The sequence below is a fragment of the Gymnoscopelus braueri genome (genome assembly GCF_963280865.1).
Source record: "Gymnoscopelus braueri genome assembly, chromosome: 13".
Classification (NCBI taxonomy): Eukaryota; Metazoa; Chordata; class Actinopteri; order Myctophiformes; family Myctophidae; genus Gymnoscopelus; species Gymnoscopelus braueri.
The window spans coordinates 51287121-51305613 of NC_137615.1; the positions used below are offsets into that span (position 1 = coordinate 51287121).

Below are 18493 nucleotides of genomic sequence, written 5' to 3' on the forward strand. Positions count from 1 at the left end.
ACAGATCTGAGCATAAGATACAGTTATTACATGAACATAACATTGAACCATCAATGCATAATTAAACTACCACATATTATAGTACAATCCATAGAACCACAGTACAATCCGCAGAATCATCCTATTAACAATATGAACTAAATGCCACAGGGAGGTGGCCAGGGAGGTTGAGGGAATTTGAAAACTGACAGCTGTATGACCAGCTGAGACAGCGAAGCACGTAGAATGAACAGTGAACAGAGACTGCTTAAAGGGATAGTTCACCCCCAAAATGATTTTTTTTGCATGGAGACTTGAATTCATGGATATTTTTTAGTTTGTCGCATTCCTAAGCCAATAATTTGATTTCGGTCATTTTTAGGGTGAACTAATCCTTTTAAATGCACCGCCTGAGATGCACTGTGGGTATGAGGGCGTGTGTGAGAGTTAGCTTGTAGCGAATGAGAATGAAGAGAGGCTGAACGTGGAGAGACGGACTGATTTGTTGGTGTATGTATTAATTACATTGTTAGCGAATGAACAATGGGGGGTCCGGGGAGTGAGCTAGCATGAAAACCTCCTGCCTTCCGTGCCAACATGAACTATCGGTAGTAGTAGTTGAAGTAGGTACAGTCATTGTTAATGTGGGGGAACGGCCTCGTTATGTTATGTCAGAGACAGGTGGTGACACATCACAACCGATGAACTACTGCATGACAGCCACTCGCACGCACGCACGCGCACACACACACACACACACACACACACACACACACACACACACACACACACACACAAACACAATGAACTCTGTCCTTTCTCAAGGTGAGTGTGTGTGTGGGTGTGTGTGTGTCAGTGTATCAGTGAGGCATGAAGGTTAGCTTCCTATTCCTTTAGTAACAGAACAGTCACAACAGTGGCCCCGGGGGCATTCATCTCAGCCAGTACATTACCTCACACCATTACTCACAATGCCACACAAGCAGTGGTGTAAAGTAACAAAGTACATTTACTTAAGTACTGTAATTAAGTCCAATTTTGAGGTAGTTGTACTTTACATGAGTATTTCCGATTTCCAATACTTGTACTTCTACTTCACTACATCTCAGAGCCAATATTGTACTTTTACTCCACTACAATTATTTGAAAAACTAGTTACTTTGTAGATTTTGATTATTATTACAAAACATGCATTAACCACTTCAGCCCTATATACATTTTGGCGATTTGAAAATAGCCGATCTACAAGCTCACAATGCGTCGCGATGCGACACATTGTGAGCTTTGTTGGTGTATTTTCATTTTATTTATTTATATGGACACCAGGCTGAAACTGTTTAGGTTTGTCTGTTTATTTTATTGTATTAATGTATTTTTTTTATATGTAACCAAATAAAAGTATGTGACTGAATAATACAATTGATCCATTTGAACATAGGTTCTTTTTTTTTTACATTTCCACTCCATTAACACTTTTGGACGTACAAAACCACCAGACAACAACGATAGAATAACCTGTTTGACCCATTTCTAGCAAGATCTTATAATTTTCTATTGTTTTGAATTATTTCAGTGTAAATAGTTTGGCAGCACCTAGTGGTAGGTGTTGGTGTTACACCAAGCACACAGCATCTCAGGAACCCCTTAAAGAAGGCAGGTGTGTGGAAATTGCAACTGTGGAAGATGCCATGGGAATGCAGTCTTAAAGCGTTGCATTTCTTGGTTATTTTGTTTGGTTTGATCGTATTTTTGTTTGATGAATTAGTTTATCCCCCCACTGATTTAGAGTTCTTTGTAAAGGCCTGTTTATCTGGGGGGAATGTTTGTTTTAATGTTCGTTCGGGCCTTTGATTTAGTTTATGAGGTGGTAGTCTCTTCAGTCACTCCCCAAGCTGAATGTCGGCGCTCTCAGAAAGGTCAGATTGCTAAAACCAAAGAAAAGACTGGAGCTCTCCATTTGCTTCAGGACTTCAATAAGGTGCAAAAAAACATTTTCCTATTTAGCTTGAAAGCTTCAACAACATGCATATCGTCACTGTTGGGCAGAGACCTTGTACGTCCAATGTTTTGGACAAACAATTTGAGTTTATTGAATATTGAACCAATGAAAAGTATTAACAGAGAGCTTGTGACTAAATGATGAACTAAATTGGATCCATTGGAACACACTTTCTTTTATCCATAAATACTACTAATAATAATAATAATATTTTATTGATTGTATTTTTCTGCAAACTTTCCAAAATTGTGAAAACAGGCATACAGTCGCCTGCAGATGTTTTAATTGGTCGGGGGCTTGGTGTGATGTGATTGGTTCTCTCCTCTCTACTACAGGTTCTGGAGCAGCACATAGACGGGCGTTGGAAGGGACACATCCATGACACCCAGAGAGGGACAGACAGGGTGGGCTTCTTCCCCCCCTCCATCGTGGAGGTCATCAGCAGACGAGCTGGTGAGGAGCACGCACGCACACACGCACACAGTCATACACACACAGTCATACACACAGTCATACACACACACACACACACACTCAGTCATACTCAGGCTCACTCTCACTCACTTCATTTGAAACACAGACACACATTCACTGATGATCACACAAACACGGCACGCAATACTGTGTGTGTGTGTGTGTGTGTGTGTGTGTGTGTGTGTGTGTGTGTGTGTGTGTGTGTGTGTGTGCACGCGCATGTGTGTGCACGCGCATGTGTGTGCACGCGCATGTGTGTCTGTAGTCGTGCATTCACTGTCATTTCATTGCGTAACGGAGCCACTGTTTACAGAGAGAGAGAGAGAGAGCAGGGGATTGACAAGTAGGAAATGGTCCGGCTGGTAATCGAACCAGGGATTCGCTGTCAGGCGAATCCCCCCCCCCTGCATTTAGCAGATGCTCTTACCCAGTGCGACTTACAAGTGTGACACCAGAGTAAGGCATGAATAGTCAACAAACAGGGTAAATACATACAATTGAGTGCAAAGAGAACAATCGGAGTGCCTCAAGAAAAAACTAGGATACCAGGTAAACACTAGGATACCAGGTAAACAGACAAACATTAGTGGTCAAGAAAAAACTACAAAAAAACTACAAACAACAGAAACATGTGACCTACATTTCGGCATGGAGCAAAACTAGCATCTGTCGAAAAAAGGCGACAGGAAGGGATGCAAGGAGAGAGGAGTGCTAGGGAATGAGGTGGAGTCTGAAGAGGTGAGGGGGGGGGGGGGGTTATTCCACAGTTTGAGAGCCAGGAGGGAGAAGAGTCTAGGAGTCCAGGGTGTTTTAGGAAAGCCTCACTCACTCTTGACACACGATGCACAAGAAAAGGTCACAACTGGTAACATGCAAATAGTGAAATATCACTCATTGTCTGGGCGTGTTGGTAGTGCTGACTTAGCAAACACACACACATGTGTGCACACACACACACACACACACACACACACACACACACACACACACACACACACACACACACACACACACACACACACACACACACACACACACACACAATAAACACTGGCATTACTCTCATAAGTTTACTTATTTTCACTTACTCATTCACCTCCAGACGAACATTTAGACATCATCACTCACACACACACACACACACACACACACACACACACACACACACACACACACACACACACACACACACACACACACACACACACACACACACACACACCATGCTACGCTACTTCTGATAAGTGCTGAAGTACACTTGACAGTGACAGAGCTGCTTAAGTCTAATTCACACTTGTCCCAACGAACAAATTAGCCCTTTTAGAAAATGAGCGCCTGTGCAAAAAGGACTCTGTAAGCACTCGTCTGGCACTGCTTGTCTGTGAGTTATCTGGGAATGATAGGAAGACATGCGTCACAGGAAAGCCAAATGACGAGCTAGTGTATGGTTAATTTGCTGAAACATGCTGTGTGTGTGTGTGTGTGTGTGTGTGTGTGTGTGTGTGTGTGTGTGTGTGTGTGTGTGTGTGTGTGTGTGTGTGTGTGTGTGTGTGTGTGTGTGTGGTGTGTGTGTGCGTGCACACATAGCACTCAGTCACACACCAACACGAGTGGCACTGTCTACTCTACTCTGATAACATACAGTGCACTACACCAGTGGTTCTTAACCAGTGGTCCTTGAGGGGGTTCCAGGGGGTCCCCAGCAAAATGTGTTAATATAGCATCACAATCATTTTAAGCACTTTGACCTTTTATACTTGGCTATTCAAAAATGTAAGATTGTAGATCTGTTTCTTTTGCAAGTCTTTCAATATATATTAAAGCAAAACATTTTGAGATGGGGATCCGAGGCCAAATACATATAATTTTGGCGGTCCTTGACATGAAAAAGTTTGAGTGGTTCTCAAACTGGGGTCTGTTCCTGGAGTTTACTGGAAATATTTCTTGGCCGAGTTCACCATTGTCTTGAAGGTGCAAACAACACTGGTATCAGCAGCATTGAGTTTGTGAGGTGGATCACACACAGCTGATATCTTTTTTTATCTCCCATCGCAAAACTATGGCCAAATCCATGCCAGCAAGAAGCACCTTTGGTTGCATCTCCAACACTCACATGACATTGATTCACTTTCCCTGTTAGCACGTCCTAGGGTGTGATGTCACTGTAGCTACATATTATACAATTTACAATTCAGGCATTTAGCAGACGCTCTTAATCCAGAGCAAGGAAAGCACGAGGTAATACATCAAATGCATAGAAATAGTAATCTAGGATCATAGGTAAACCAAGAACCTATAATCTAAACCTATAGTCTAAACTGTATAATATTTTAAAAAAAAACTATAATCTGTACATTGAAACTATACACACTATAGCAGCGGTTCTCAAACTATGGGTTTTTATCAAGAAACGAAGGGGTTTCTTGATAAAAAATTATGGGGTCGCCAAAAGATTTCCCTCATAATATGGGTATAAAAAAGTTTGAGTGCCCCTGCACTATAGGGTGCCAGGTCTACGCATGAACCTGGCATCTGTCTACATAACATGCCATCTATTAATTATAATTATAACCATATACAAGATCAAACGCAAGTTAAAAACACAAACACACATTTGTCCCTGGGACCCACGTGAATGACCACATGTGGTATACCGGGGGCTCACTACACTGAAAACACTTCTGCATCACTGTACAGTGTACTGTAGTGTAAACTTGACACTGCAGTACACTGTACAGTAGGCCTGACCTCCATTATTCGAATAGTCGACTAATCGATCGAGGGAGTCTGATTCGACTGCCGTTTTCTTAGTCGAATCATGAAAAAAAAATAGACATTTTTTGCATTATTCGACCAAGATTGGCCTAATTTGTTCTATTAATCAACTAATTAAAAAAAAAAATTTAAATCAAAAAATTATTCGACTATTAGTCGACTATAGGCAATATTTGGCCAATCAGAATCGACTATAGAAATCCTTAGTCGGGGACAGGCCTACTGTACAGTGTACTCTAGTGTCAAGTTTGTCAACTTTACACTAAAGTGTAGTGCACTTTTTCTCCATTTTGTACACTCTCAGACACTGAGGATTTTACAGTGTAGATTGGGGGTCCCATAGATAAAACATTTTTTATCAAATAGGGTTTCGTGGCCTAATGCATATCCTCTCTGTCGTGTGGAAACCATTATGTCCAAAACTGTGACTTTTCAGGATCAAAATTCAAAAATATCAAAAGTAGCAGATCTACAAGCTCAAAACGCGTCGCTGTGTGCCGCGTTGCGAGCTTGTAGATCTGCTACTTTTGATGCTTTTGTGTGACGCTGTAGTGTGATCAAGTAGGGCGTTACTTGAGGGCGAAAAACACAAAAGGTTAGAATTTGCAGATAAGAGGTTTCTGCACGACAGCGATGATATCGAACTGGGGGTCCTTGAAATGAAAAAAAAAGGTTGAAAATCTCTGTTCTACAAAAACACCACATGGAAAAGCCCTGATGTTTGCTCCCAGAACATCCCGACTTCAGCTGGTTTGCACGAGTGTGTAATATAATCGTCGATAGTCGTAACTCTGAACAATGAAATGGTCTCGTCTGCCCTTTTTAGTGGTCGGTTATGTTGCAGTCACACAGCGTTTTGGCAGAGAGAGCACGCAACCAGTGGTGGAAGAAGTACTCCGAGGTTTTACTTAAGTAAAAGTAGCAATACTGCAATGTAGTCACTCAGTTACAGTGTAGACACTCAGTTACAAGTAAAAGTCTGGATTCAAAATGTACTTGAGTAAAAGTACAAAAGTATTGGTATGAAAATATAATGAAAGTACCAAAAGTTAAAGTACTAAAATGTTTGAAAATAGCCGATCCACAAGCTCACAATGCGTCGCATTGCGACGCGTTGTGAGCTTGTAGATCAGCTATTTTCAAATAGCCTATGTATAAAATAGGGCTAAAGTGGTTAATGTGTTTTATAATATAATAATTTATATCTGCAAAGTAACTAGTAACTAAACTTCTCAAAACATTGTAGTGGAGTAAAAGTACAATGTTTGTCTCTGAGATGTAGTGGAGTAGAAGTAAAAGTATAGAAAATGTTTAATACTCCAGTAAAGTAAAAAATACCTCAAAATTGTACTTGAGTAAATGTACTTAGTTACTTTCCACCACTGCACGGAACCCAGACGTCCCAAATATCCCTCCACAGAGGCCCTCGTTTTGAAACTAATCCTCCATGCTTCCAGAACCATCCCACGCTCCACCTCTGTCACTCTTTCCTCCTTCCGCATCCATCATCACTCCATCAATCGACCGTGATTCACACGGCAGCCATTTTGCTCGTCAAGGACAATGAGACGCTGGTAGAGGTTTGGGTTGTGTAGTGACCTGGCCATGATGTAACTCCCAACAGCATCAGGAGAGGTATCTTAGTTGCTCTCCGTTGATTAGAAATTGATGTCTCCCAAAATATTCTCCCTGTGACCTACATTGCAGTGAAATGGGTCTCAAAGTCACTCTTTTAGCACGTAAACGAACGCAAACAAAGTGGATTCTGACCTGCTTTGATAACTATAGCATACTGTAGTTGATGAATTAGAAAGAACAATAAAATCAACAGGAAGTTGACATGTTTATATAAAAAGAAAGAAAGATAGAAAAACAGCTGTGTTTGGAATGGTAGTATTGTGACAGAATCCACTGTTTGCGTTCATGTATTTGCTAAAAGAGTGACTTTGAGAGCTGTGTCTCGTTGTGAAATGCAAGTCAATCAGGAGACTATTTTTGGAGGATCAATTCCTAATCAACGGAGCAACTATTGAAGATATCTCACGAATATGTGGAGTTACATCATGGCATGCTAACTACACACACAACCCAAACGTCTACCAAAGTATCACTGCACTTCTATTGGTTTATACTTAGTTGCGCGCCAATGTCACGCACAGAAAAGAGCAGACCTCAGGTCTGCTATTTTCTGTGCGCGACAGGGACACGCAACCAAGTATAACCCAGGCTTTTTACATCACGTTCGGATGATGTAATGGCCAAGTGGCGGCCGTGTGAACGCGGGGCAGACATTATCACCACGTAACCACTGACCCGCACCTAGCTTGCTAACCCCCCCTCCTCCTTGCCCCCCCCCCTCCTGTTCTCTTTCCTGTGTGTCCTCCCTGTGTCCGACCTCCAGGGGGCACGCTGTCCCGGCACGCCTCTCTGCCCACCCAGCGCCAGCAGCTGCTGTCCTCCTCCAGAACCCCCTTGTCCTCCTCCTCCGGCCTGGGCCACCCCCCTCCCCCGGCCCCCCAGACCGACGACTCCTACACCCTGTACGTCCCGACCGCCGCCGCCGGTGCGCACGTGGCCCTGGCGCACGCCAACGGGCTCGGTGCCAACGCAGGTATACCTGGTGACTGCACGCATGTGCGCACGCACACATACACACACACACACACACACACACACACACACACACACACACACACACACACACACGGTACCTCAGATGGATGCATATTAACCACTTGAACCCCAGCAACCATTTTCTGGGGGGAACCTTCCCCCGCTTGTATATCGGCAAAGAGATATGGTGTAGATGGGGAAAAAAAGCGGTCACAGTGCAGTTGTAACTCAAATCCGGTTCTCTAACACTTAGAAGGCTTCTGTGGTTAACACATTGACTGCCTGAGATTAAAACATAGTTTTATATCCCCATGCCAGCGGGTTTTTTTTACCTTAAAGGTAGGGTAAGTGATATTTTTTGGTTAAAACAAAAAGTATTTTGTTAAAAGGTTAAAATACTATATTCTGATAGTAATCATTGCTATAGAGTGTTTGTTCAGTAACAGATGTCTCCCTGTCTCTCCAGCTCTTTAATAAACAGAAAATACATTTTTCGGTAGGTGTCAAAATCTCAGCCAATCAGGAGAAAGTACCCATTTTTAAGCTTAATTTGTATAGTGTTCCAGTTAAAATTTTGTCTGCTCATTTCTTAGTGTCATCACTTCCAATTTCACTTGTTTAATCTATATCCTGATTGAGTTCTCTGTCCTGGTTGGATAAAATTGGAAATGAAACTACAAAAAAAAAAAAAAAAACCTACAAAATACATTTTCTGTTTTATAAAGAGCTGGAGAGACATGGAGACTCTTTATATGGACAGGACACTCTATAGTAACGAGCTCTATCAGAACATAGACCCATTTTGCAATTATTTGAATAATTGCAAATCACTTACCCTACCTTTAAATTGACGATTTTTGGAGAGCCGCAGAAGCCACGTTGTAGACACGGAAGTAAACAAAAACTATTTTACCGCAATCGGCCATTTTGTCGCTATCGCCTGTTGAATGAGGCTCGTTTAAAAAAAAAAAGGAAAAATCCGAGCTGCATGTGTTTTTTGACAAATCCTACTATAGGAGTGGACGGAGGTTAGTTTTTTTTGGGATGATGTCACATCCGTCCAGTCCTTCTCTGGACGTATGTTTACGTCCTTGGCAGGCAATGTGTTAAGACATCGTTGTTGTTGGTCAGAAACCTCTTATCTCCATATTCTAACTTTTTGTGTTTTTTTCCGTAAATTAACGCCCTACTTGATCACACTACAGTGTCACACAAAAACATCAAAAGTAGCAGATCGCGCCGCGTTTCGAGCTTGTAGATCTGCTACTTTTGATGTTTTGGAATTTGAATCCTGAAAAGTAACAGTTTTGGACATTTATGAGACGATATGAGGAACCAATTCTGCAGAATATAGTGTAAAATAACAAGCAGAAAGTGTATCAGCTTGCCCGGGAGGGTTGACGAGGTCATTGTGCTGACCAACACGTCCCAAAACGACACGTCGATCAGCGTGTTCGAGTTTCGTCACCCAGCGTTCGCTGGGTTAGTGTGTGTGAAATAGGTGAAATACTGTAGGCCAATAACCATTGCCTAACAACTTAACAATCCATATGCGAAGATATTTGTGTGTCTACAGTCAACTTCATATTTATACAGTAGAAAAGGAATACATACTGTATAGCAGAGGCTCTCAAACTATGGGTCGCGACCCAAAGTGGGGTCGCGGGAAGGTGCCGTTGGGGTCGCGCATTGGCAACCAATCAAGCTTTTTTTTATTATCAAGAAACTGGAAAAAAAAGTGAGGTTGTCGTGACCAAACAAACTATTAGCTTGACTCCTCATACACACACAGCTCCGCCTCCAACACCGACAAGAACAGTCGAGCAGCAACAAGACAAGTTAGACAACACACAGACACAAGCCCTAGCAGAAGCTGAGGCAGGCACACAACTGATTTAGCTCTGTTCATAAACTATTCACTTAGGAATTATGTTCAATATGAGCGGGTGGCTTAAAAAAGATATTTTGGCTGTTTTTCTTAGTCGGAGAGCGAGAGGGTACAGGACCACGGGTCCATTTGGTTCCATCTGTACCCTCGCGGAGTTAAATTTAGATTAACGTTGCCGTGCAGGGAGATAATTCTCACAGACAGACAACCAGACCAGTTACCAGTTGCCTATGGAGAAAAACGCCACCGTCGGTGGCCAAAGATAAAATCGAGAGGTGGATCAAGAAACTCTGGTGGTTCTAACAACATATTTAGGCTAAATGCTCCAGTTTACATTACAAATGTGTGCACATTGAACCATCTCCATAGCTTTTATTGATCGTAGCATTTTAGTTCCCGGGGGCGTGATGGGGTCGCCAAAAATATTCCCTCATAATATGGGGTTGTGGTATAAAAAAGTTTGAGAACCCCTGCTGTATAGGATAGATTAAAATAGCTGGGGACAATATGTCCACATGATCCAAGAACACAACAGATATGATAGTCAAGAAATCATAGGAAACAAACGGCGCCATGACAGAGCCTCAAGTGATGTTCACATTTACACAAGAAAGTCCAACGGTCCAAAATCACATTGGTCAGACAGAAACTTCATGTTGACAATTCACACAAGGAAATCATATACACGGATAAGCTTACAAAAAAATACAAAATCAAACTATAGCACCATACGTGGATACCTGTTCTATTGGGATCTCTCAGCACCACAGTAAGTTTACGTACATGTGTGTGATCACTGTTCAACCCCATCACCCCCCCCCCCCACCCCCATCAATACCACCACCCACCCACCACCAACGTCACCTAGCCCCTCCCCCCTGTGACAGAACGTACTCCCCAAGGCCCCAACACAGTGTCTGTGTCCGGTAGGTGTGTCTCCGAGCTGCCTCTCCCAGCCTGGATGTCCTCTGGAGGACATCTGGGTGCTCAGGAACTCACAAAATGGTAAGACTCCGTCCCCTCATCTTCTCCCCGGCCCGTAGCTGCCTGCCTATACCCCCCACCACCCCTCCCCTCCCTTTACGCTGTGCCCTACCCCCACTACACGTCAAACCACCATGATGATGTGTGTGTGCTTCAGGCTGAGCTCATTGCGTTCTCCCCTCTGCTGCCATGAGGGGGCAGCACCACTCCATCCCTGCTGTAGCTCTAGGCAGCCATACTTCACCCCCCAATTTTTTTTTCCAGTCACTCATCCCCATGTAGCCTTGAATACAAGGATAATTATTGGTTGAAAAATGAAGGAAAATACCTGCTTTGATAACTATAGCAAAAATCTGTTCATAAACTCTCACAGTGTAATCCAAGGTTGTGTCATTATTACTTCCAAAACACAAAATGTACCATTTCAAACACTTCCAAGCTAAACAGTTTCATGCACGAACAAGGAGCGAGCGTGAGTTCTGCTCGTGTTGAATCCCACGGGCACGCCCGATCCAGTAAAGTTTGAGTGAGAATGTGGTGTTTTGGAAGTAACGAGGATATGACTGGATATAGTTGTTTTGGAGTTTACGAATATATGTTTTAATCCTGACCCCTTATTTTCTTCGTCAAGTATTATCTTCATTTTTCGATTCTTCATTCACCGTGAAGGGAATGCGACACAAATCAAGGATCATGGGGGTGACTAATTGATAGAAAAAAGTGATTTTGGGGCGTGGAGTGTTCCTTTAACTAACGCAGGTGTCTTGTTCCGGAGCTAAACGGTAACGCCTCCTTCATGTAGACCACAGTAGGCTGTCAACCCACAGAGTAGCTCTGTCGCCCCCTAGAGGCTGAAGCTCCTGGCTGCGTTACTGTGTCCTCCATCCATCCATCCAGCCGTGCCTGCAGCTGTTTGCTCCCCGCTACTGTACGCATACCGCCACCTCCCCACCTCGGCTTCCAATGACGGCAGGGAGAGGATCCGAAGTGTTGAATTAACTCAAGAAATTAGCTCTATGCACAGCAGGCCTCTTCCTTACTTCCTTCGCAGGTGTTACCAATGATTCTAACGAAGGCTCTGTTCCATTTAGCGTAGCACAATGGTTCTCAAGTTTTTAATTTCAAGTTACACACTCGTTACACACCCGTAAGAGGCCATTTGGAACCCCCTCAAGGAACCATGAGGGTCCCTGGACCACACTTTGAGACCCACTGGTGTAGCAGCGTGTTTCCAGTGAGCCAACATGCACAATATCAGCACCCTGACTCTGTTTGACCAGAATGGAACACAACCTTAATTAGCATAATTGGTAACATCTGTGATTTCATTTCATTCCAATATGGCTGCTGTGCAACGAGCCTATTGACCTATGGAGACGTTACGGATCCAGTTGGAGTTAAATCAACGCTACGAATCTTGCCGTGTACCTTTTACTCTCCTCCAACCACAGCTACCGTACTCATACCCCTGGCCCACCGTAGGCTTGTTTCCCCCGCTGAATCAATGCTGTGACTGTGCCGCCATCTTCATTCAGGCCAATGCTTGGATGTTTTCCATCTATGTGAACTTCTGTGCCGGCACGAGTTAGGTGGATAGAGACGGAATGAAAAGGGAGAAGCCTTCCTTCGACCAGCTTCGACCTGGCATCCATATTCTGGGGCGTGGCATTATAGGAGAAAATATTCAAAAGATGTCAACAGGGACGCGGGAAGTGGGGTGCTGAGGGTGCTGCAGCACCACTGGTGGTGGGGAAGAGAAAGAAAAAAAATTGAAAACATTTTGATTATTTTTTTTTTTTTTGTAAATTAAACAAATATATATCATTTTTAAAGTCTATATACACACTTATATATTAAAACAATGATGTATTTAACTTTGGGGAATAAAATATTTGTTGAAAAAGGTGAAAAAACATGAAAAATCGCAGGACACATGTGAAAACAAATCGCGCTCGCGCCCCCCCGCCAAGCCCAGCCCAGCCCCCCTTGGCATAAATGACTTCCAGCGTCCCTGGATGTCAAAGATCTTTCAAAAATAGCCGATCTACAAGCTCACAAGCTTGTAGATCGGCTATTTTAGATAGTTTGGTGTATAGCAAAAATAGGAGGGGGGAGTATAGAACCCTGGGGGACACCAAATCAGGCTTTAGCAGTTAACTTGTCTTCCAGTTAAGATTCATTTTCTCTCTCTCTCTCTCTCTCTCTCTCTCTCTCTCTCTCTCTCTCTCTCTCTCTCTCTCTCTCTCCCCCTCTCCCTCTGTCTCCCCCTCCCCCTCTCCCTCTCTCTCTCTCTCCCCCTCTCCCTCTCTGTCTCTCTCTCTCTCTCCCTCTGTCTCTCTCTCTCTCCCCCTCTCCCTCTCTGTCTCTCTCTCTCTCTCTCCCCCTCTCTGTCTCTCTCTCTCTCCCCCTCTCCCTCTCTGTCTCTCTCTCTCTCCCTCTCTCCCTCTCTCTCCAGCTGGAGACAGGAACAGTGTGGGCAGCACAGGCAGTGTGGGCAGCACGCGTAGCGCAGGAAGTGGACAGAGCACGGAGAGCAACGCGGCAGCGACCAACGGACTGCACCATAATAACACCAGCCATCATGCCGACAATGCCAGCAAGGTGCTTCAGCACAGCTCGCTTGTTCAAAGCTGCTTAGTTAAAGGGACATATTGTCGTATACACGAATCCACGGAGCGCTGCCCTGGGCGCAGCCATTGCTGCGGTGTCAACGCTCCGCGAACGCGACACCGCAGCAATGGCCGCCTACAGGCAGCTACAGGCAGCACGTCTGTGGATTCGTCTATACAGTAGTGAGTGAGCAAATGCAAAGTAAAAATAAATGTCTTCGGTGTGTTTCTCCCACGAAACTTGTAAGTGTATGTCCAATGACGTCAAACGTGGCATACGCCTGATGACGCGAAACAATGTGTTGTGAAAAAAAAATTATTCGTTTTTCTGTCTGTTTGTTAGTTTTTTCCACCACACTTTATATTTTATCACCTCACATGGGATTTAGGTTCAAAATAGTCTAAATACCCCTTTAAGGCTCTGAGGATACATTTTTACATGTGTTTTAATGCTTCAGAGAGCTGAAATCTCGGTTTCCGCTCCTGTTGGTACCCTGTCCCACAGTTAAATCCTACTGTCTTAATTTATCTATTTTTCTTTCGTGTAGTCACTGGCGCCCTCTGCTGGTGATATGGGACAACCGGACTCCAGCAAACAGCCTGATCAGCTGTCAGGTAGCTTTCTCCTTCATTCAATTTACTTTGAATTGAAATAAATGCAACTTACTTACTTACAACATACTTCACTTCAACAAATGGTGTTGTGTTTATGAGACTCACTATTTACAATTAAGGCATTTGCAGACACTCATCCAGAGCAGTGTTGATTTTGACAGCAAATTTTGATTTAGTTTTAGTAATAGTCTTTTGAACAAAATGGAGTTTTAGTCATATTTTAGTCATCTGAAATGTTTTAGTTTTTGTCTTTTAGTCGACTGAATATCACAAGATTTTAGTCGACTAAATCTACAGTTGATTTAGTCGACTAAAATGTATTTTGGCGGTGCCTTGATGGTGTCGTAATGGCTGATTTTACACTTGGTTGCATGCTGAATAGCCGATCATGCTGAATAGCTGAATAGCCGATCTCCAAGCTCACAACGTGTTGCGCTGCGCTGCGTTGTGAGCTTGTAGATCTGCTATTTTCAGAACGCAACACCCGAGCGCAACCGAGCATTAAATGACTTGTCTTTTAGTTCTACAGGATCTCTTCTCCACTAGTCTTAGTTCTACAGGATCTCTTCTCCACCAGTCCCTCGCTAACATTTTAGTCTAGTTTTTAATTGTTGACACATTGTCAATATATTTAGTCTTATTTTTAGTCATCTTAGCTTAGTTTTTATTTAGTTTTTATTTAATTTTCGACGAATATTTTTTGTCATAGTTTTAGTTGACGAAATCAACACTGATCAAGAGTGATAATAAACAAGGAAATCACTTGTCAGTAGTGCCTCAGTAAACTATACCAGGTAAACAATGAACCTAGCACCTAAATAACATCTAAATTACGTTTAGCAAATGACCACGGTATGTCTGCATGGTCGTCATACGTACCGCAGGTCAAGTGCTAAGAGGTGAAGTCTGAAGGAGTGAGTCTTCATGGTTGTGACGTGATGTTGTGTGTTGTTCAGGAGGAGGAACGCCACGCAGGCAGCAGGCGTCCACCATGCAGAGACCAGCAGAGCAGAGCTTCACCCAGCACTTTGTACGACCTCAACAGCTCCTGGAGGGCAAGGTGACAAGATCACAGCGCAATGTTCTCCACTTCCTACCAGAGTTACTATGTTTCATTAAATAGTATTCATTCATTCTTTTTTTTTGTTTTTTTCCGGTTTGGTTTAGTGTGTAAGTCGTAAAAAAATTGAGGAATTAACTAGTATTAGTTTATTTTTTAGTTTAGTTTTAGTCTTAATTTTTGTTTTTGAGGAAAGGCTTGACAATGTTTCAAAAATAGCCGATCTACAAGCGCCACAGCTTGTGAGCTTGTGGATTAGCTATTTTCAGCATCGAGATCTGGTGTAGATGAAAAAAGGAGGGGCCCAAGTACAGACCCCCGGGGGACCCCGGTCAATAGCGAACCTCACGGTACCGAATTTGTCCAACGTGACGCGTTGTGAGCTTGTACTGTAGGTCGGCTATTTTCCCTGTGCGACACCATCATATGATGAATTATATATATCAGGGTTAAATTTTTTCTAAAAAGATTCTCTAATTATTTAGTATTGACACTCTTTCGATATTCCAAACGAATAAGGAGATAACAATTCCCAAAGATTTGCTGCTCCATCCACTTCAATGTTAAAATTCAAACGGACAAACAATTCACATTGTTTTTTGGTTTGAAACTACTGGTTTTGAGCTATTTTCAAACATCAAACAACACATGACAACAAGGTCATAATGACCTCGTTGACATTTGTGAAACCACACCTGAATCTCATCTGTGATTAGAAATTATCTGGGATCAATCATACTGGAGAAAAATATTCTGTGGCTATGCGAAAAGGTACCAAAATCGTTCAAAACCCTGGCAGGCTACAGACTTTTTCTGAAAAAACTCTGGCAGTCAATCAGTTCCTTTCCTTTTGTAAACATCACAGTGGAACAAAACAAGTTGGTGACCTTAGAGAAGGTCCAAGGCAGCTCTGTTCAGTTCAAGTAGAAAATCCTTTATTAATTAGTCCATTGGTTCTCAAAGTGGGGTCCGGGGAGCATCACAATCATTTTAACCCCTTTATCCATATTTGATACTTTGGCTATTAAAAAATAGCAGATATACAAGCTCATAGCGAATTTTGAAAAATCGTGAAACTTTGTGCCAACCTTTTGAATATATATATTTTCAAAGGGAACATTTGTAAATCAAATCTTTGCTTCTGAGGGTCCCTGGAACAAAATATTTTGAGATGGGGGTCCGCGGCCAAATAGATATCATTTTGGGGGTCCTTGACATGAAAAAGTTTGAGAACCACTGAATTAGTCCATGGTAAGGAGATTATTTAAAAATTATAAGTGGCTATATATTTGGTGCCCTCAAATGAAACTAACAGTCTGAATGTCACTGTGTTTGTCTCGCAGGACGCCGAGGCCATCTACCAGTGGCTCAGTGAGTTCCAGCTGGAGCAGTACACCACAAACTTCATCACCGCCGGTTACGATGTGCCCACCATCAGCAGGATGACCCCTGAGGTACACCGCACAGACACACGCTTCTGGGTCTACACACTTTTTTTTATTTTTTTCGTAAATCAATGCCCTAATTCATCATACAAGGGTGTCACGCAAAAGTAGTGAAAATAATAGATCTACAAGCACACAGTGTAGTGTGCTTGTCGATCGGCTATTTTAGCTATTTTAAGATGTTTTAAAAATAATACAAGGTTTCCACCCGACAACGATATACAGTACATTAGGCCACAGGCCTCAGATTTGATGCAAGTTTTTATCTCCCGCACCCCCAATCCACACTGTAACATCCTTTGTGTTAACTCTGAGAGTGTGTAAATACGGGTCCATTTGTACACTGTCAGGGTTACAGACCCGTAAGAGTCCATTTAGTACATCACAGACACCATTCTGGCTGCCTAGAAACAGTGTTTTCAAACTGTGGGTCGCGATCCATAAGTGGGTCACACAGCAGGGGGTAGGTGGGTAACTAGATGGCCACAAAACACACTTTTTTTAGGGACTCATGGCGCAGTCGGTAGCGCTGTCGCCTCATAGCTAGAATGTCCTTTGTTCGACTTCCGCCGGGGATGCTGTGGGTGCTGGCGGCGTGTTCTCTCCTCCGCGTCATGAGCGCCCATACCCTAGGTGGGGTTGGCGAAAGGGCCTTTCTGTGAGTTTGCATGTTCTCCCCGTGTCCCCTAGGTTAGATACCCCCACAAAAAACATGCAGTAATCCTGGTCTCTATACTCCTTCCCCTGGTCAGTTGGGGCGCCTGATGGAGGGGAAAGGAACTGGTTGGAATAACGTGTTCCTTCCACACACTACGTCCTCCCCCAAACTCCCCCCTGTCAGGTGATAAGAAGCGGCCTGCTCACTCCTCATGCATTGAAGGAAGCGTCAGCTCAGTTCAGGGCTCTCCCCAGGCTGGCAGAGGGAGAGTAGTGCCCAGGATTACAGCTTACACAATTGGCACTGGGTGAAAAAATGTGTTACAAAAATCGTAAAAAATAAAATATAACAATTATGCTTGACACAATTTTAAGGCACGCTATGTTGAATTGCTTTTAAATGCAATTTTGATCATTCTGCATACCATTGTTATTGTCTCATCAGTCAAAGGTGTAGAACTGTGCGTGCGTGCGTGCTAGGGGTGTGCCGATATATCGTCCCGCGATATATCGCGATACGTTTTCGTGACGATATGTATCGTTTTGAAGGAAAAAAATTAATCGTTAAAAAAAAAAAAAAAAAATCGTATCGAAATCGTATCGAAGTTGTGAGCCAAATATCGTATCGTATCGTTTGGTGAAATTAGTGTATCGGCACACCCCTAGTGCGTGCGTGTGTTGACTCATGTGTAGCGCTCTTCTTTCTGATGTCTTGTGTGCGTTGTGTTGCTACAGGACCTGACTGCCATCGGAGTCACCAAGCCGGGCCACCGTAAGAAGATCTCCATAGAGATCAGCAACCTGAGCATTCCTGAGTGGCTTCCTGAATACATCCCCGTAAGATGAATCACACCCTACCTGTACTCTATTCCTCCACCAGAGGGCACTGTCCTGTCGCATTTCAGTCTGCAAAGTTTAGCCAGAAAGCTCCTACCTGCTGATATCAGAGAGTGCAGTACTTAATTGATCAATGTATTACTTAATTAATTAATTAATCCAGTTCTGCAGTCATTAGAATCCTTAAAGTGGGTGTAAGTGATACCTTTTGGTTAATGTAAGTGTTTAAATAGCTTTAAATTCTGATAGTAATCATGACAATATATTAGCTGTTTTTAAAGACAACATTTTAATTTTTTTATGTAATCTTAGAACTTTTATTGCCATTATGACTTTGGTATTACATTATGTGCCTTTGATTCAATATTTCTAAGTGCTGTGACAAACGTTTCTATCAAATTGTGCTGTGAAGTTTTCTTTTAATCGTATTACTGTATGTGTTTGTTTTTTTTTACTATGAATTTGCACACACACAAAAGGAAGGGTTTTGAACGTACAAGGTTTTCCAGCCAACGGCAACGATGTCAAACTGTGAGAAAAAAAGATTGAGAATCAGTG

The 18493-nt window shown here is 42.9% G+C and overlaps 1 protein-coding gene across 3 annotated transcripts in view; it reads left to right on the forward strand.

The window, feature by feature from the left end:
* caskin2 (CASK interacting protein 2) overlaps positions 1-18493 on the forward strand; it is a 134150-nt gene that overhangs the window by 105552 nt on the left and 10105 nt on the right. Inside the window, exons 11-18 of one of the 3 annotated variants that reach the window (XM_080446445.1) lie at positions 2314-2431; positions 7629-7838; positions 10659-10733; positions 13168-13313; positions 13870-13936; positions 14893-14996; positions 16340-16450; positions 17834-17935. In XM_080446445.1, the coding sequence (XP_080302571.1) occupies positions 2314-2431; positions 7629-7838; positions 10659-10733; positions 13168-13313; positions 13870-13936; positions 14893-14996; positions 16340-16450; positions 17834-17935 (933 nt within the window). The remainder of the gene's footprint in view (positions 1-2313; positions 2432-7628; positions 7839-10658; positions 10734-13167; positions 13314-13869; positions 13937-14892; positions 14997-16339; positions 16451-17833; positions 17936-18493) is intronic. The other 2 variants (XM_080446446.1, XM_080446447.1) reach the window with 2 other exon arrangements.